We start from the raw sequence: 20,647 nt of genomic DNA on the forward strand, positions 1-20,647 counted from the left end.
GAAAAAGAAAGTGAAAGAAGAGAAAGGAATTAAAATGAAGCTGGATTAACAAGAGTTTGCAAGGGGGAGGCGGGCAGCGCTGGGCGGGCGTGCGTTGGTGTTGGAGGATGTGATGGTATGAGAGGCACCCTTTGAAGCTCAGCTTTCCCATGAGCACCGGGTAGCCTAGTTGGACAACCGCTATGATATGATAGTCTAGAAATCTTAACTGGCGGACGAGGTGAACACGCTGAAAGCCACTTCCCGTTATTCCCAACAGCGATGAAGAATATTCTCGGTACCTAAAAGTTTTAGTGCCTCTAAAAATTGCTAATATAATGGAGTATGACCCTAACAGATTTATAGGTGGTTCCCTAAACTGTAGCCTATTCATTAGGATTCTCCACTATGAGGATTTCGTTTCACAAAGTTTTTTATTTATTGACAGACTAATTTTATACACGGAACTGTTTACTGATGGAATCACAGCACGGGTAAGACAGGAAGTGTAGCAGCAGGTATTAATGATGAAGATCAATAGAAAAGCCCTTTGCTTGCACAGCTTATGATCTAGGGGAAATGGCTAGTGAGCCAGTACCATCCATAAGACTGTCCTAGGTGATGATGAGACTGAGGAGGGCGGGGAGTGCAGTTCCTGGTCCCAGAAAAAGAGAGCGGGGTGATTTGGAAAGACTATGAGGAGAAACCTCTGGGGGACATTGGAGTCCAGAGTAGTGCAGGAGACCATGATAAGAATCTGGAACAAGAATGAGGAGGCAAAGAGACTCACAAAGAAAGACTGTGGGACAAGCAAAGAGCTTGACTGTGTAGTGGCCCTAGAGAGCAATGTGAAATACTGGGGTTTGTCCTAGTTTGAAACAGATGTGTATCATGATCTCACTTAGACGTTTAAAAGTATTGTGGCTATGGGTGGAAAGTGCTTGTCAGAGGCGACAGGAGCGGCAGTGGGGGTTCTTCTAGGGGACTAAGTGCCACCTGCATGTGCTGGAGTATACTGGTGGCTGTGGACAAAGGCATTCCTTGATCTATTTTGGAGGATACGATGGCAGAATAGATATGATGGCTGTTTCTCAAGCTGCCGGTCCTTTTGATAGCAAGGGGACTGATTTTTTTTTTTAATCATTCATTTCTCCAAACTGAGATTGTCCTAAATATCTTCCTTCGTACTAAGAATCTAAGGAAGATTTCCAATCAACAAGTTACAACACTGACCGGATTAACAGGAAGAGAGATTTACGTTTGATGGATCGGCTCTGTGGTTATGCCTGGCATGTTGAAATGGAAAGTTAGTAAGTGATACAATTCCTCTCTATGCACAGTGGTCCACAGCATCCCTTGGTAGACCTTCCATCACCTTGCCGGACAGGCTCTGCTGCCTCCAGCTCTGCTCACTGCTCACTCAGTCCCCTGCTTCTTCAGCAGTCCAAGTTCTTTCCTCCATCAGTGTCTCTCCATGGCCTAATTTTGGCCCAGTGCCAGACCACCAAGCTTTATCCAAGTCTGGAGAAAACCCAAGAGCTGGCAAAATGTGTATAACCTCTAAACCAGGGCAAGAAAATGGCAAAAATGAAATGTCTATAAACACAGCGCTATGCCAACTTCATTAACTGCTAAACCCGATATTCATAAAGTTTTGTGATGTTGAAAATAAGATTGGAGGACAGATTGCTGAATTTGATGAGAATTTACAGCCAACTGCCCACTAAATTACCTGTAGCCAGAGAAAATTTAAAGGCAAAATTGTGAAAGTAAACCTGAAGATATTCTGCAATTTGCAGCGTTGTATCAATTGAGAGATGTCCTACATCTGCTGTGATGTTGCCACAATTAAATCTGAATCGCTCATAAAGGACTTTGAATGTTTGAACAGTGCATGTGGCCAGACACAGTTAGAGAAAAGGGAATTGCTTCATTGCTCTTTCGGGTATTCTCTCCTTCATGTTGCACCCTCACAGAGGGCTGTCAGGCCAGTACATTTCCTTCTGACGTGACGTGCAAGAAAACAAAAAAGGAACTGGGAAAGCGTGTTGACAGAACAGCAGTGATAAAGGATTAAATGTGGATCCAGCAAGTTCATGTCTATGTAAATTGGCTCTGAGATGCTATGGACGTAATAGTCAGAGGCTTCCAGGTAGCCAGGAGCTGGAGATGAACTGGAGTCATGGGCAGCTGGAGATGCTGGATATAAGTGAAGCTTCTTGATCACCTTCATTCATCAAAAGTGGCAGGGACAAAGGCAGCAGTTGAAAGGGGCCTTTGGCAACTGTTCTAGACACACACACTCAAACACACATTATGCACACACACTCATACACACACTCATACACATATGCCATGCACACACTCACACACTCATACACGAAAAGACAGGCAGGTTCAATGGGGGTTTTGAGAATCTACCTCCCCTCCATCCATTAGACGTCTCTCTCTGAGGACACAACCTGTTACCCAAAAGAGTGCGTTTACGTCCACACTTTACTCCAGCTGCTGGACATTTCCTTCAGAAAACAAGCCTCACAGGCTAAAACTTGACCAAGGTCTTCAAAACTATTTTATACCAACAAGCATTTGTGACTTTTAAGTGACTGAGATTCTCTCCTGCCACCTAGAAGTTAGGGGAGCTGTTCATGGGCCCCAGGAGACACAGGAGGACGGAAGGACCACAAACGGAACCCTGGACAATTAAAAGAGGCAGGAGGAGCTACCCCTGTGGCTCTGGTCAGTCTCCCACTTGTCTGTATGTCCTCCGATATCTGACTATCTAGAAAGCGTTCATTTGAGCATAGGTACTGTTTTCAGGGACAGCCTCTTTCTCTGGACCCCCACCCCCTTCCTTCTATCTTCTGTAATCTGAAGTTATCTCATCCTTCTTGGGTAAGGGGGTGACTGCTAAGTTTTTAATTAATTAGTTAAGCTATTTATTAATCTTACATCCTAATTGTAGCCCTCTTCCCCCTCTCTTCCTGGTCCCACCCTCTATCCCTCTTCTACCTATCCCCCCTCTCCTACTTCTCAGAAAAGGGGATCCCTCCCATCAACTCACCCAGAACATCAAGTCCCATTAGGATTGAGCACGTCCTCTTCCCCTGTGGCCTGGTGAGGCATCCCTGCCAGGGGGGAAGTGATAACAACAACAGAGTGATAACAGGCAACAGAGTCCATATTTGAGACAGATCCTGCTCCCCTTACTAGGAGACCCACATAAAGGCCAAGCTGCCCATTGAAATCACTAAAGGCAAGGCTTGCAACCAAAAATATATGAGAGTGCTACATTTCATGCTCAGTTTTTTTTTAAAGAGAGCTCCTTCTCTATAAAAGCTCGGTAAATAGCAGCCAAGTGGCTTGAGCTATGCTTTTAATTGACCAAAGAGTGTATCTAGCATAAGATTTTATTCCTGACTTCTAGAACTATATAGAAATGTCTACACTGAGAGAATGAACTTAGGAAAGAGGAAACCAAAGAATAGAAACTTCCTTCACTTCATTTTGGAATAAAGATAAGTAAAGAAAAGCAGGTGGCCAGGACAAAACACCTAAAAACAGCCTGAAACAGGTGCTGAGAACACATGCACTCCAAAATAGCTTTAATTGCCAACACAACTCTGAAATCTCAACTAGACAAACAAGGAGGGGGAGTTAGCCATTTAGGAACCCACCAAGACTTCTCAAACAGCACATTGAATAAATATGTGACACAATGCATTCTGTGAAAAAATTCCAAGTTTGTTCTAATGAAGTCAGCTTTTTTAAATAATAATTTTTATTTTTATATTAATTACAGGTTATTTACTTTGTATCCCAGCTGTAGCCCCCCCCTTCATTCCCTCCCAATCCTACCCTCCCTCCCTCATCTCCTCTCTGCCCCCTTTCAAGTCCACTGATAAGGGAGGTCCTCCTCCCCTTCCATCTGACCCTAGTTTATCAGGTCTCTTCAGGACTGGCTGCAATGTCCTCTTCTGTGGCCTAGCAAGGCTGCTCCTCCCTTGGGAGGGGGGGAAGGGGGCATTGAGTTCATGTCAGAAATAGTCCCTGTTCCCCTTACTAGAGAACCCACTTGGATACTGAGCTACCATGGGCTATATCCGAGCAGGGGTTCTAGGTTATATCCATACATGGCCCTTGATTGGAGAAACAGTCTCATAAAAGACCCCTGTGCCCTGATATATTTGGTCCTTGTGGAGCTCCTGTCCTCTCCAGGTCATACTAACTCCCCCTTCTTTCATATGATTTCCTGCACTCTGCTGAATGTTTGCTTATGAGTCTTAATATCTGCTTTGATATACTGCTGGGTAGAATCTTTCAGAAACCCTCTGTGGTAGGCTCCTGTCCTGTTACTTGTTTTCTCCTACATCCAATGTCCATCCCATTTGTCTTTCTAAGTGAGGATTGATCATCTTACCTCAGGTCCTCTTTCTTATTTATCTTCTTTAGGTGTATAGATTTCAGGATATTTATCCTATCTTATAGGTCTATATAAGTGAGTATATATCATGTGTGTCTTTCTGCTTTTGGGATACCTCACACAGGAGAAATCAGCTTTTTTTAATGTCAGAAATAAATATAATATTCAGAAATAATCCTGCTTAGATAACAAGCCCATTTGAGAAACTGGCTGAGAGACTGTAGAGAAGAAACTGGAAGTATTTACAAACCAGTTAATCATCGGAATATGGCGTCTTCAGCCAATGTGTTTAACACCCACTGGTGTGAGCAACATAGCAGAAAATGCCGTGCCACTTCTGGAGCCTTAAACATGAAGTGCTGTTGGGAGAGGCATGTTCATCAGGAAGGAGAGAGCAGAACCTTTGCAGCCCTTACCTTGGCCTCCCTAGAGGAGGGGGGAGGGGCATGGGACGATGAAAACAGAAAGGCTGCCACACACTACAGGCCACAGAGAGGTGGCTGTAATGCAAGACTTGTCAGAATTACAAAGGAAAATTACAATTTCCACAGTTAAGTGTGGTTTAAATATTAGTGCTTTGCTTTCATACTCAGCTAGTCAAAGGCACAAACAAAGATAGATGAGGACCTAGGTAAATATAAAGGGGTAATGCACAGGTAAAATTTTTGAAAATTATGCTTTACAATTAAAAAAAAAAGCATGTCCCTTTCAAGTGGTCATTGGGCATTTGTAGAAACCCATTCTGGACTGGGATCAGAGGCAATCTCAACAGACAAAAACTGCAGATAAGGAGACTACAGACGTGACATGGCTACAGTGAAAACAATTGCCAGTGCCTGTAATGGCAGGTGTCGGCGTGGTTCCCGCCAGTCATTGCGGATGTTCTGGGTAAATGCGGCTCGTGGCACTCTTCTGACGACAGCGTGGCAGTGTTCACAGTGTGCATGTGCGTTAGTAAGCAGCTGTAACTCTAGGACCTTATCCCGGGCGATGAACTGCACGAGTGCACAAAGACCCGCACAAATGCATGACGCACACTCATTGCTTATAATGGCGAAAAATGGACGCACGTCTCCAGAATCCCACACGACGAGACTGGCTGTCTTCCCCGACAGTTACCACGTCGCGCCGTATTTTTTTTTTCAACATAGGAAGATGATAATAAGATCATTCTCAAAAGGAAAAGGCAAATCTACATTATTACCTAATAGTGTTATAGGGAGAAAGCGTGCCGTGCGTGTGTGTGTGTGTGTGTGTGTGTGTGTGTGTGTGTGTGTGTGTGTGAAGTCTAAGAAAACCATGTCAAGATATGAACAGTAGTCATCTCTACACAGTGGAACTGCAGCCACTAAGTGATACGGTTTCATTTGCTTTGTGCTATAATAATGTGGAAATGACGTCTGAGATAAAACGCCACCTTTAACCCCACAATATCAACGAGGTTTTCCATCAAATTGAACAAACATCCCTTTGCTGATGATCAGAATGGAACCAAAAGGATGATACCCAAGATGAGTTAACTCCCATTTCCTGCAGCGGACTGAAATTGTACTGACAAGAATTTTAAAAAAGAACACGTGGAGCTCTGTCATTCCTTGGCAAGAGAATTCTGCGTAGCTATTCCTTCCTGTGAAACTTTTGAGGGAAAAAATACAGAATATTATCTAAATTCTAGGAAATTTAAATAATACTGCCATCTTTCCCCGTGATACAGTAATGAGAGTTCAGCCATATTTATTTTCTAAATAAAACAATGTCCAAAGAGGCTCAGTCCTTGGGTGACTCATCTGCTTGGCGTGGATTTGCTTACTGTCTCCCTTACTCTGACTGAAGGCACAGAAGACTCTCCCACCCCCAGAGATGGAAAAGACACCAGAAATAAAGTGTCTTTACTCAGAAGTCACCAAAACCTTGTCTGAGTTGGTTAAGTATTTAAGTAATGATGGTTTTGTAAGGCCCTCCTGTTCCCTCATTCAAAGACCACATTCGCACACAGCATGACACTGGAAAAGGCTTCAGAACAGAAGGGCTCTCTGTAATGCTTCTGCCAGCTTTTTATCAGCCCTGGGAACAACTCTACTGTCACCTATTCCAGGTAAGGTTCCAGATGGTTTCAACTCAAAGGTCAAATGAGGTCATCTAGCTGTTAGAAGCCCAAATGTGCCACACAGGTTGCTTTTATGGGATTCCGGCACAGTTCTGCATCTTTAGGGGCTGCTTAGATGAGCGAGGTATGAGCCCCTTCCTCCCCTGGGGAAGAGGCTTCCGATCTGATCCTGAAAACAGGACCAGTATCCGCAACAGGAAGGGAGGGGCAGGCAGAAGAGCTGCACCACAGAGTCAGTGTTGACCTGTGGCGATTCAGGTTAGATGAAGGTGTGTCTGTTGGACAAGTCTTCCTGGGAATGCCGAGAGAGAGAACCCTGTCTAATGGAACGAGATATCCGCAGTCCCTCATTAAAGCTTGTGAGCAGATGCAGTCACTTTTTAAAAGGTGTTTCTTTATTTTGAAACACCCTCGCCAGACATCATGATTCCCAGAGGATTTTTGTCCCCAGAATTCCTCCCCAAAAATGCTGATGTGGCCTATTTGCTACATTTTAATGCTTGCAACAGAATCAATTCAGTTCATTTTTGCCTTGACTTTGGCATGCAGCAGAGGAGCAGTTCTGTAAATTGAAGGACTCAGCCCATCAGATTCTCTTCTTCCCAAACCGCAGCTGAATAAGGACATTGGGGGAGCCGGGCAGCAGACCCAGTGTCGTACTGCTGGTTTTCAGCTAACCTTGCCTAAATCAGAAACAATCATGTGAACCCTGCTGTGAAAGGCCGGTGTTTAAAGCATGGATATCCGTACTTTCCTCCTGTTCTTTTGTTTCAGAGGAAGGAATCAGGATAGATATGCCGCACCATGGAGCAAGGCAGGTGTGTCAGTCAGAAATGCATTCAGTTCTAGGTTAGAACAAAACCAAGAATGACCGACTGTAGCATAAACAGAAGTAGAAGCTGATTTGTCACTTATAACAGGCAGCCTTGGAATAGATGGCCCAGGCTGGGGAGCAATTAAAGAGGCCACCAGAGTTGGAGGCGCTGTCTGCAGAAAGACTCCATCTGCAGCAAGGCCACATGGGTTCCACCAGCTGAGGGCTGCCAGGCAAGACAGGAAGTCCGCAGGAGGAATAGGCAAAAGGATATGGCAGCCAGTTCCATCCATGTCTGGAGGGGTTAAGGGAGGGGAACCGTGATCAGAATATATCACATGCAAAAAAAAAGAAATACTTTCAATTAAAACAGAACAAAAAGCCTGAAAACCAAATAAGCAAATCGATGACTCAGCGGTACACACACTGTGACTGAGTCTGAAGGATGGGGAGAGAAGGGAGACGGGCTGACAGTTACAGCCACCAGCCCAGAAAAGATCTGCTCTAACAGCCCAGGACACCCGTGTAACAGCTGCAACCCGGAGGTGTTAGCAAGGGTTTTGCTGTTAATGCTCCAGTATAATCTTTAACTTGCTCCTTCCTTGGTGTCTTAGCAACTTTGAAACCTCTCTCGGGTTTGAATCTCTACCTTCGTAACCGCACAAAGGGGTGGGGAACACAGAGGATGTTTGTAAATTTCCTTCTGTTTCTGCTTAGAATGAGGGCATTGAACCTTCTCAGAAATAATCTTAACTGTTTTCAGAAACTCTGGGGTCGGGAAGTGGGACTGTCCATGGCAGAGGTGAGAGTTCAGTGGCTGTCACCTGTAGACCCGTAGGGTCCTGTATGATGTTTCACATAGGATATCTTCCCAAGATGTCCAGGAGACCTAGGGTACTTTTTAAACACAAAGCAGGTTAAACGAAGCCTCGTTGTCTCTCATTTAGCATGACCTCCATGCTAAATGATGATGCAAAAACAGCTCCCAAGGCTAAAAACAGCATTTAATTCTCATAGAGAAAAAAAAAGTATTTAAAGTTGGAAAACTTTTATGGCCATTTAAAAGATCATGGGAATGACACGGGTAAGTTTGTATCTGTGCGGTTCGTTACTGCTTTTGTTCTGTGTGTTTTTCATTGCGCCAGTGTTGCTAAAAACGTAAAGTATTTTACACTTCCAGGATTGCATGTTATGTGCTCTGACATGGTTTATATTTTTCACATCACAGTAACACTGTTTAATAAAGGAAAGCTCATGGTTTATACAATGGCTATGAGAAAATTTATTTCAAATTGCAATGCTTCCCTCAATCTTAGAGTAATTGAAAAGTGGGGCTTTGGAGTCCGGCAATGATTTCTCATTGAGACTTTACCATTTACTACCATTTACCCTGTTTCCTTATTCATTTAAGAAAATAATTGTCCCCACTACACAGCATTACTGGCAGCTTGACTCTAAAGAAGAGAATGTGGGTATTGTACATAGTCCAGTCTTAGGACTTGGTTGAGAATCTACAAATGATAAGCACCATTCTTAATCCTGAGCAAGTTGTAGCATTTTCTATTCCTTAGCTACCTTTACAATGCCAGCAGTAGTGAATATGACTTCTACTGAACTGAAAATTGAGGCTTTTCTGTTTACTTTCCACATTCATCGTTCAAGTGAGAAGTCTTAGTTTAAAAACTGTTAAACAGTAATTGTTATTCATTCTCTTTTGAGGAAATGGATGCATTCTCTTCTGTTCATGTGTTCATGTGTATGGAAGACAGGTCGCCTCGGGTATCGTTCCTCAGAAGCCATCCACTTTGATTTCTGGGACAGTCTCACTGACACCTACGCTCGCTGACTAGGCTACGGTGGCTGGCCAGTGAACCTGAGATCTACCTGTCTCCACACCACGCCTCGCTTTGCACGTGGGTGCTGGAGATCATACCCAGGGCCTCTTGCTGTGTAACAAACACTCTGCCCTAAGTGATTTCTCCTCACACTCATTTTCAAATAGCATCTTAATCTCCAGTGGGATCAAGTCACGGTAGTTGCTCATGTTTCTTGGATTCCACAAAAGATAATTAATGAAGTACAGCAAATGAATCAAATATTTCAAATATTTCACAGAGCTTTACACTAGTTCCTTTCGGCATATCTACTCTGCCTGTCACTATAGAGAAGATTTCTGAGTAGCACTGGCTGCTTCAGAACGGAAGACACAAGTACGCTGGTGGATAATCTGAGTATAGTCGACATTACGGTGCCTGACATTGACCCATGTCACTAAAGTGCAAAGCTGTCCATAGTTTAATCCTGAATAGATTACAAATCCCTTGAGTTCTTTTTTTCTTTCTAAAAAATAATGTTTTTGTCTGCCTTCAGACATCTTCCCTCTGTAGATAGAGTACTGATTTGACAACCAAAACTTGAGTTTGACTGACTCTGGGCACAAAGATTAAAAATGTATGATAATATCTTCAATACTGAATTCATGAGCATTAAAAATATTTTGAAAATAAGCGAAACGAAAAAAAAAATACTAAATCGTCAAATTTTCCACCACCACAAATATTCTACTCAGTTGCCCTTATGTAGTATTTTGTGGATAGTATTAAAACTTAATCATAAGATGCATTTTAATGTATTTGTATCAACTTCATCAGTATTTGAAATATAGCTGGTATTCCACCAGGTGCCTATTCCAGTTAACAGGTGCCTATTCCGTTTTCCTCTACTTAGGCTCTGAGGCCACTAGTAATATAGGTAATCACTTAATATTCGCCATGTTTTTATAAGATTAGCTTTGAATGTAGAATTGCTTATTTTAGATAGATCCCAGCTGCCAAGATTAATGAGAGTAATAGAGGCGTCCTCAGTTTCAGATACATCTGAAAAACCTTACGTGTTAATGTGTTTTAAAGGTCTTCTTTGTTTTAAACTGAACTTGTTATACTTACTACAGCTTGGCAAAGTTTAAATAAGTAAAATGCGGCTGTGTGGGCCTCTAGAGTGACAACTCAGTCTCTCGCTGACTCATGGCACAGTAGAAGTGTCCAATTTCCACCTTGTTTCTTTCAGTTTCACAGGAGATTCTAAGCTTGCCTCAAGCATGCGCTATGTGGAGACACAATCCATGCAGATTGGAGCGTCCTATATGATTCAGTTCAGCCTGGTGATGGGATGTGGCCAGAAATACACCCCTCACATGGACAACCAGGTGAAGCTGGAATATTCAACCAACCACGGCCTTACGTGGCACCTTGTCCAAGAAGTACGTATGTTTTCTTAAGGCTCATGATTTAGAACCATTTTCCTTTCGTTGAAAAGAAATAACAGTGTACAGCCTGGAACTGAGATCAAGTTAGAAACATTACAAAGAGATCACGCCCCACTAGGATCAGATACCAAAGAGCAACTGGAAATAAAAAATAAAATAGTAAGCATAACCCAGGACTGGTTACTCTTGGATGGTGTTTGATTATTAGTTCTCTGGCTCTCTTCCTCTGAAAACATGTCTCTTCTTCCCATGTGGCATGTTTCCATCTATTTTTTTCTAACCATGGGTAGACTATAAAAGGAATGTGGTGCCTCCTGAGACTGCAGAAACAAACAAATAAGAACTATAATGTAAAATTTGGAATAAATTTACAGAACACACACATGCACATACCAGTATTCTGACAGTGTAGTGAATGCAAAACTATTATAGCACATAAAATAAATTTTATAAATGCTCATGTTAATAGATCAAAATTAATCTCCATCCATTTCTGTTCATGGTAAGAACTGAAAGCTGTTTAATTCTATGATGACATCTCAGTTGTAATTCCTTCTCCTATGTTTTTAGCTTCACAGAAGGAATTTGATCCCTAGAAACAGCAGTTAAGATTATGGCTTTGGCTTTCTATAAGGTCCTTTTGTTGTGCAATGGGAGATGGAACATCTCCAGTGGGCAAATGGAAGCTGAGTTTGGCTTCTGTCTCTCTTTCAGGAATGCCTTCCCAGTATGCCAAGTTGCCAGGAATTTACCTCTGCCAGCATATACCATGCCAGTGAATTCACACAATGGAGAAGAGTCACGGTCCTTCTTCCCCAGAAAACCTGGTGAGAAATGATGCCATACATGTGGCTGCTCCTTCCGTTCTTACTCTGTGTTAGCACAGCTTGAGTGTGATGATAAGGTCAGCAGACTTCTAAGATTGTTTTCCCTCTACCCAGAAGCCCAGTATTTCTTCTATACTCCAGTTTTCCGAAAATGGAGCCAATGAGAAATACGAAAATGTGTTTTCTCTGGTGTCAGCTGTGTCTGGCCTCTTTTCTTGCCCCACAATCTTGTTTTTGTGAAGGAATTCGATGAGCTCACTTCTTTGTTTGACATTCAAAACAAAATGATGCAAGGAATCTAGAAACTAAGTAGTTCATATTGCAAATTTGTTTTTTCCTCATTGCAAAGCCCAACTTTTTATATCAAAAACTTAACACATTTTTTTTCTAGTCACACTTTATTCTAGTAACACAACAGAACTCATCCCTCGGGAAGAAGAGGGCTGCAGGGCACATGGAGGAAAGGACAGTTAAGAGGAGGGAAGGAAAAAACACAATAGTTTTTTGTTTGTTTGTTTGTTTTGTTTTGTTTTGTTTTTCGGAGATTACATTTTTCTATTTTTTCATTTTTTTTCTTAGCCTGCTCAGACAAACCACTGTAATATCTTTTTTCATTCAGTGCTGTGGATGATATGTACAGCCTTTAGTCAGCATAAGCTTATCCAAAGGCCTTGGACTAGAAGTTGGGTTTGAATTCTCAGTACAGCTCCACCAGAGACCACCAGCCACTTGTCCCTTATCATCGCCGCCTCAAGGCAGAATCCTATCGATTGGTTTATTTAGTCTTTATTTAGTTCATCTTAAAGATTCCTCACAACCCTGGAATTCTGGGATTCTGGGATATGTGTAGAAGCAAAGGCATAAGCAAAATGAGCGTTGTATTTTTTCTGTGGTGTAGGCCTTCAATGCCTCCTTTATGAAGAGAAAATGACTAAACAGATCTTTCTTCAACTGTTTTATATGTAAAAGTTAGGCACCTCACAAAGGCAAATGGATAGCCCAGAGTTGCTTTACAGCTCCTTCTGAGGACTCAGTGACTACGCTCTGTAAGAATGGCTCCTTGATTGTTTTTAGCCTGTGTCATTATGTCACTTGGAATAAAATGCTTGCAATTTGATTTCCACAGGTTTTTTTTTTAATGTCCCACTGTGAGCCATTTCCAAGATACTCTATTGATGCCTTGTATAATAAGTTCTTGCTTTCTTTAATATTCTACTCTTGTGTGTCTACTGCTGGGAATGTAATCAAGATTTTTATTTAATTTCAATGACATTCCAAGCATGTATTTCAGTGAAATAATCGGTAAAACAACACCTCTAACAATTGAAACTCTGATCACTCTGAGTGCAAACTCCTGAGAGCTTTCAATCTCCGTTGCTGCATAATTAAATTTATTTCTCTCATTATTAAGAAAAACATCAAGCAATTTTACTCATCAACATGTGTGATTTTAGTTTCAAAATAACAATCTTAAGATCGCTAGTGTGTTGTAGAGATGTCTTTTTATCAGTAGACTCATTCTGAACTATCACTTTTTTATTTTTTTATGTGTATGAGTGTTTTGCTGTAGTATGTCTTTGTGCCACCTGTATGCTTAGTGCCCTCAGAGGCCAGAAGATGGCATAAAGTCCCCTGAATCTGTAGTTATTGACAGTGGGTGCTGGAAATCAAACCCAGGTCCTTTGGAAGAGCAACCGTTGCTCTTAACCGCTGAGCCATCTCTACAGCCCTGAATCATCATTCTTATTTATAGTAGTTTAGGCAGCATTCAAATTTTAATTCAAAAAGTATTTTCCTGCCAGAAAATAACCTTTGTGTATCATTCTGCACTCAGATTATATGTTTCACTCATTTCTCAGCCTAAAATGTAACGTCACTGAGTTGATGGTTCTTTATAGTCAGAAAAGGTTAATCTTCTCAGTGTTTATTGGAAATGTAGTGACTCTTTGACTTTGTACATTCTTGAGGGTGCCTGGCTCATAGTAGCTGTCTTCATGGAATGTCAGCAAATTAAATAGAATCTTTATTTCATGGTGAATTAAAGAGGTAGTGTGATGTAAGACGTATATGTATATACAACATGAAAATAGAATAGAACCTATTTGGAGCAGGAAGGCACCAACCCAGGTTGAGAAAAAGGGAAAAGGAGGGTAATGGAGGGCAAAGTGTAATAGCATTCATATGAAGATGCCATTAGAGAAACATTTTGTATGCCAAGTAAAAAATACATTATTTTCCAATTAAAAAATCTTATTCTTGTTACCATGTGCCTCCAAACACATACCCTCTGTAATTCTGTTTTTCCAATTTTCTTTCAGACTTCTTTGGATGTTGGTGAAAACATTATTTAAAAAAAAAAAAAACCCAGTATAGAATGTATTTTAGTATTCCCCCTGACTCACAGTTAATCTAAATATTATTGCTACATGAAAAAAAGTTTTAAGTTGGTTATTGCTTTGTTTCTAAGTCTATAACGCTTAAAGGTTCTACTATAAAGATTAAATGTATTTAGTCTCCTCAGCATTCCTGGTGATTTTTATTATGTTTATTTTAAGTTTTTGCAAATAGCATTCCACTGGGAAAGAGGCAGTTTGGTCTTAAGCAGTGTTATTTTCCTGACCAAATAATAATTTTTTTTTTTTTTACTCAAGCATGTATGCAAAAGTAAATTGAGTACATTAAAGCAAGCATGGTCCTTGCATTATCCCAGATATGTTAACTTTGGAAAGTGCTCGATGGTATAATTGTCAAATGGAAGTAGCTACTGGGTACACCTGTTTGGAGAAATTACACTGTGTAGGAACTGAGCATTTGTTACCCAATGAAAATTAATTTCATTTTTATGAAGGACATTTACATAAGAAAAGAGCCTAATGAGACCCAAACAGCTGTCAGTTGCTGACTTCATAAACAAATCAACACCTAAATGACTGAATGAGTTTCAGAATAATTGGGCAAATGTGATTACAGAAACTCTAAAGGTGGAAAATACAATTTAGTCAGCCTTCATTTGCCTTGACTGTTCAGGTTACATAAGCATGGAGAGATGAGTGGTTGCCAGTATGCTTTGGTCAGGAAGATTTATGGGAGGAAGAGTGGCATTAAGACTCAAGTTTTGTTGCTTTTAGAAATCTATAGTTTGATGTTTGGATTTTAAATGCAAGTCAGTGTTATTTCATGACCTCTTCAAAGATGATGGATGGATGGATGGATGAATGGATGGATGGATGGATGGATGGATGGATGGATGGATGGATGGATGGGCAGGCAGATGGTAGAATGGATTGGCAGATGAAGAATTTCTGTTGAGGACACCTTTGCACATTGGTGAACCTGTGAATCAGTGTGATCACACCTTATCTTTTCTCATGTGATCACCTGGAGATGGCTCACACAATTAATTTTTTTCTCACTAAAATGAATCCAATATTCAACCTTTTTTTCTGGCTTTTCTCTTAACTGACAACAATGAGTGGAGTATATTTAGGTGAAATAACTTTAAATTTTCTATGGTTAGGATATACCCCTTCAAGAGTTTGTGAGTGCAAGGATCACTTCCTTTGGAAAAGAATTTAAAATGCACATGTGGCTATAAGAATGTAACCTGGAACCTAAATGGGGCTTCTCAACACCTCCACCTCATTTTAGTCCTGAAAATAGAAAACCTTCAAAGTAATTTTTTTATCAGTACTTTAAAGGTGACTAACTGTGAGAGAAATAAACTATCACTAGAGGAATCAAAGATTTCAAGGGATCCTCAAAACCCATTTGTCTTTATTTGAGACGTGAGGAACTAAAAGCCTTTGCCAGCTTGGCTTTCTCACTAAAGATCACACAGATGCTAAGCTGAAAAGCTCAAGTCCTAAGAGTCTCATCCCCGACTCTTGGTGCACTCTTCATTCTGTTACCTTTGGAAGTCAGAAAACAAACTCCTCTTCTAACCTGCTTGACTCATTTTTAGCACAGTGGGTTTTTTTAATTTATTTTTAATTTATTACAATTTATTCACTTTGTATCCCAGCTGTATGTAGCCCCCTCCTTAGTCCCCTCCCAATCCCATCCTCCCTCCCTCTTCTCTTCCTATGCCCCTCCCCTAGTCCACTGATTGGGGAGGTACTCCTCCCCTTCCATCTGACTCTAGCCTATCAGGTCCCTCAGGACTGGCTGCATATTCTTCCTCTGTGGCCTGGGGTGGCAAGGGAGAGGGAGGAGGTGACCAGAGAGCCAGCAGCTCAAGGGGGTTCCCTAGTAAGGGGAAGAGGGGCTGTCCCTGACATGAACTCAGTAGCACAGTGTTTTTTGAACACCTGATTTATTCTGTTCCTGTTCGAGCTACTGAGATGAGTGCTGTAGTTATATTCAGAAGACCACGGACTGGTCATTGTGGACTCTGAACATGACTCAGACTATAGTCAGTTTTAAAAGAGTAGAGTAGTCTCTCTCCATTTGATGCTGACAGTGGCCTGTGAGTTTTGTTTGTTCAATCCCACAAGTCACTCTGCTTATCTTAGTCAGTCTTCTGTTGCTGTGAAGAGATGCCATGATCATGGCAGCTCTTCTTCTTTTTTTTTTTTTTTGTTAATGTTTTTATTTTTTTTTTATTTTTTTAAATATTTATTATTATTATTATTAATTACACTTTATTCATTTTGTACCCCCCATAAGCCCCTCCCTCCTCCCCTCCTGGTCCCACCCTTCTTCCCCTTTCTGCATGCATGCCCCTCCCCAAGTCCACTGATAGGCGAGGTATTCCTCTCCTTCTTTCTGATCTTAGACTATCAGTTCTCATCAGAAGTGGCTGCATTGTAGCTCTTCTAAAGGAACACATTTAACTGGGGCTGGCTTCAGTTTCAGAAATGTAGCCCATTATCGTTATGGTGGGAAGCATGGCAGCACATAGTCAGAAATGGTGCTGGAGAGGTAGCTGAGACCTTTATATCCTGGTTCTTAGGCAGCAGGAAGAGAGGCTCTGGGCCAGGTGTGGGCCAAGTGTACCCCAGTGACACACTTCCTCCAACAAGGCCACACCTCCTATTCCTTCTCAACTAGTGCCACTCCCTGATGACCAGGTGTTCAAATATGTGAGCCCATGGGGGCCGTTCTTATTCAAACCACCACAATACTCCAATAAAATCTACTTTTATTGTAGGCTTTTCTAAAAGCCAGCTTGTAACGGTACTATGAAAATCAGGATGGCTATTAAATTGTAAGCATAGGCCTACTACCACAGAGATGCCTCTGTCTTATTTCCCATGACACGTACTGATATGCAAATAAACCTGTCTACGGGAGGCCCTGGGTGAAACAAGGAATCATCCCGCTACAGGTAAAAACGAAAAATATTAGGAACAGATTGTTGACAAAATAAACAAAATCTTAGTGTGAATTTTTAACAGTCTCTTGTACACTCGTGGTGTGCTTAATATGTAAATCGGTGCAGATTATTACGGGTCACTCAAAGACAGATCAAGTGTGTCCATAGAGTGAGGTAGGGAAGGCTGCAATCAACAGCTATGCACAGGAATTCTTCAAAGCCTTTGCTGCTGCTGCTGCTGCTGTTGTTTTAGCACTTTGACCCAAAAGAACTCATCTCAGATCTCTGAGAATTCCTATAGGTGAAAATTTCTCTGTATTATTTTTTTAACACTTTTAAGTAGTCACTGACTTTAAGCCTTTTTAAATATGATCCTCAAAATATCTTCTTTACACTCTGACTTCAAGGAGCTAAGTTGGACCCCACATTGCCTGTGTTTAACTTCCCTTCTCTGTTTAAGGTCAGCTGGCCCAGGAGACTCATGCAAGTTTGTGTTTCAGAAAGAAGCACATTCTCACATGCAGATGATCCCTTTCTAAATAGAACTTCTCAGGGTGTCTTCTCTGCCCCCAAATTGCACCCCAAAGTTTTTGCTTTATATTCTGAACCAAATTAAATCTTTCAATAATGACTGGTATGACTGTTTTGAGAAAGTCTATTACTCCAGGTAAAATATTTTGTATTCTCATCTGTGAGAAGCATGCTTCTTTCAGTAGGTAGCTTCTACTTTTGAATTTCCTTCATTTCTTGAATCAAAAGTTTGAGCAACAACAGAAAGTCTGGCCTTCTACATTTCTTTAAAATGCTACAACTAAATTAAGATTAAACTATAATATAGGCAGGTTCTTTTTCAACCTTCTTTCATGATTGGGCTCTTGAATTGCAAAATAATGGAGTGGAAATTAAGCTGAAGAAAAATGCTAGGAGCCTAAATAGAAGTTCTGGAGGGTTCGTTATCAGAAAGGTGCTGAACTCTGATATTCTTAGTGAGAAACACCAGGGTTCAACTGATATTGCCTGCTTTATTCCTAGGTCCAGTGCCACCCGCTTCCGTTGGAGTCAGAGCTATTACACAGCTCAGGATGAGTGGGCTTTAGACAACATTTACATTGGGCAGCAATGCCCCAACATGTGCAGTGGGCATGGCTCATGTGACCATGGCATGTGCAGGTATGTGCTCCTAAGAGTGTGACCCGCTCCTGTGTCTCAGGGTTTGTGTCTGTGGGTTTATCCCGGCAGTTATTTCCCAAGTCAGTGCAAAGACTCATACAAAATAGCCAAAAGAAAAGCAAATCTCCCTTCTGCTCTTATTTTGCATGTAAAGCCATGTATTCTGAACCTCTAAATCTAAACCCAAGACAAAGCCTGCTGGGTTTATTTTGAAAGCTCTGCTGTTTTTTCCCCATCCTACTACCATCATCTTCAGTTAGTCAAACTTTGCAGCATTCTCTCCTATGCCACTTTACCCAAGGCTCAAGGTTGTGCACATGGGAAGAAAGTGATTATACTTGAATACTTAAAGATTCCAAATACATATGATTTAATCAGAAGGAACTATAGAATATCACCAGAGGGACATGGTAGTTGAAAAAGTGAACCTACTTACGTGACATTTTTAAAGTGATGGGGCAATCCCCCTCTCTCTCGCACAAACACACATGAGCCCATGTGTCATTCTTCGTAACTTCTTAATCTTTAATTCTACAATTTTAACATAATGCCTATAACTGAAGATTCTACCCATTCTGCTAGAGATGGTACCATATCTCACATTAATGCTATAGAAAAATCTAGCATAAGGCTGAGAGCTGAGGGAACATGTCAGGAATATCCTAAGCAGGAGAGCCATTGTGCTGCAGATGACTTGGTTATTACGCACTGCTTACAGGTGTGACCAGGGTTACCAAGGGACAGAATGCCACCCAGAGGCTGCCCTTCCTTCTACAATTATGTCCGATTTCGAGAACCCGACCGGTTGGGAATCTGACTGGCAAGAAGTTATTGGGGGAGAAATTGTAAAGCCAGAGCAAGGCTGTGGGGTCGTATCTTCTGGATCTTCTCTGTACTTCAGCAAGGTATGCTGGGAGCTGGAACAAGGTATTGGGGCAGGAGCCGGTTTAACATGAGACTTGTTCACAGGCATCCCAAACTCCTCAGGTACAAATATGAAACAGTTTTCCTGCTTCTCGTGCCCCTTGCTTTTGACTGGGCTTAGCCCTGTGTCTGTGCTTCTGTGACATTTGGGAAACTCATTGTGTTATTGGTTTCAGTTAACTGCAAATACAGATTAAGCCAGTTTAGAGTTACCACTACTCTCCTCGTGTTCTGTGCAGTGCTAGCGACCGAACTGACGGGCTCTAAAGTGGTAGGCAAGCATCCTACCACCGAGGGACAGCCCTCCTCTTCTCGCCCACCAAGGCTCTTGCACTTGACAGAAGTCCCATTGTTTCTCTATACTCGGGTGCTGTGTAGGTTTTTGTCTTGAGTGCTGTTCACTGGAGCAGGTTCTCAATCTGTCTTCACTCTACTCTTTGTAGAATAGGTGACAGGGCAAGCCTGGGATGAGAGATGAACAAGGACAGGGATGGTTAGGAAAGCAATTCTGCATGTGTGATCCAGTCCGATCCTAGCTATGTGACTTCAGGCACATTACTTAATCCTCTTTTTACTTAGCTTCTTCATCCACAAAGTAGAGACATTAAGAAAGTCCACTTCATTAGAGTTCTTATATAGATTGACTTAATGTCAACTGTGTAGAAGAGCGTATGAATTTCTGTTTATTGAATTTGTAATTCTCTAAATCTCAGGAATTTGGTTGGTGAGAGTAAGAACAATGATAGGGAGTATACACAAGCTATTCCTAGGGGAACTGAGCAGCTCACTGTGTTGAGAAAACATCTCGGGAGCTTTTCTGCCTTAATTTGGCAACTGCTGGTAGATTTTACTGATGGTGTGGAATCCTACGTTCACCTTGTTCTTAAAATGGTCTGCTTTGTTGTAGCACCCAGTTAGGCATACACATTGGTAAATATCAACAAAGGACCCAGATGCCAGGCAAAATCACAAAGACTAACTCTTTCTGAACATACCCAATCCATGTTGATTTGTTGAGGATGATTGGAAACCTCTTTCCTCTTCTCCCATGCTATAGTCTAGGTAGATAATTTTTCCCCACCCTGATCTGATTCATTTCCTATAAAAGCAGAAAAGACATGGAGCAGGTTCCAACCTGAGTGACATGTATAACCCTAATGATTGACAGCTGTCTTGAGGATGGGATGTGCTTAATACCATTTCTTTATAGAAGGGATTGCAGTCACCAATTCTGGGACAATTAGAAATGTCTCACTTTATTTTCATCCTATAGCAAGTAGGCAGGTGTGAATGATATACCATAGGGCTGATACATTGCAGGATTCGTTTTGGCAGAAATCCGAGACAAGTTAATTCATGCAAGTGCAAAAATAGGTTCAGTTTTTGTTCTGATGCAGGTGTGAAAGAAAGAAACCGCAAGAGAACAAGACAGAGGCTAGAAATCAGGATGGCTCCACTCACCATTTCCTGGCCATTGACACTGAAAATCCTACCGTCACGATCTTTAGAGACAATAGTCAATAAGTGACCAGTATCCAGGGGAACCGAGGATGTGAAGAATGGAAGGCCGTGCTTGCTGCCAGCACCCGTTATAAAATAAGATTATAAATCTTTTGCGGGCAAAAAAATAGGTGTATATGCAGACATGGAAATTTTAACCATAAAAATGTTCTAGGTTACAGATCAATATCCCTTCCACATAGTTCAAAATCATCTGTCTTAAAGTCAGACTCTATGAGTATGCTGCACTCCAGAGCTATTGGGCTGGCTCCTTTGCTGCACTCCAGAGCTATTGGGCTGGCTCCTTTGCTGCACTCCAGAGCT

General features: G+C 41.5%; 1 protein-coding gene across 1 annotated transcript in view; it reads left to right on the forward strand.

The window, feature by feature from the left end:
- Reln (reelin) overlaps nucleotides 1–20,647 on the forward strand; it is a 423,857-nt gene that overhangs the window by 295,130 nt on the left and 108,080 nt on the right. The window contains exons 18-21 of the mRNA XM_055612891.1: nucleotides 10,390–10,582; nucleotides 11,303–11,415; nucleotides 17,762–17,899; nucleotides 18,618–18,804. Coding sequence (XP_055468866.1) covers nucleotides 10,390–10,582; nucleotides 11,303–11,415; nucleotides 17,762–17,899; nucleotides 18,618–18,804 — 631 coding nt within the window. The remainder of the gene's footprint in view (nucleotides 1–10,389; nucleotides 10,583–11,302; nucleotides 11,416–17,761; nucleotides 17,900–18,617; nucleotides 18,805–20,647) is intronic.

This window comes from Psammomys obesus, unplaced genomic scaffold (assembly GCF_907164565.1).
Source record: "Psammomys obesus unplaced genomic scaffold, mPsaObe1.curated_primary_1811, whole genome shotgun sequence".
NCBI lineage: Eukaryota > Metazoa > Chordata > Mammalia > Rodentia > Muridae > Psammomys > Psammomys obesus.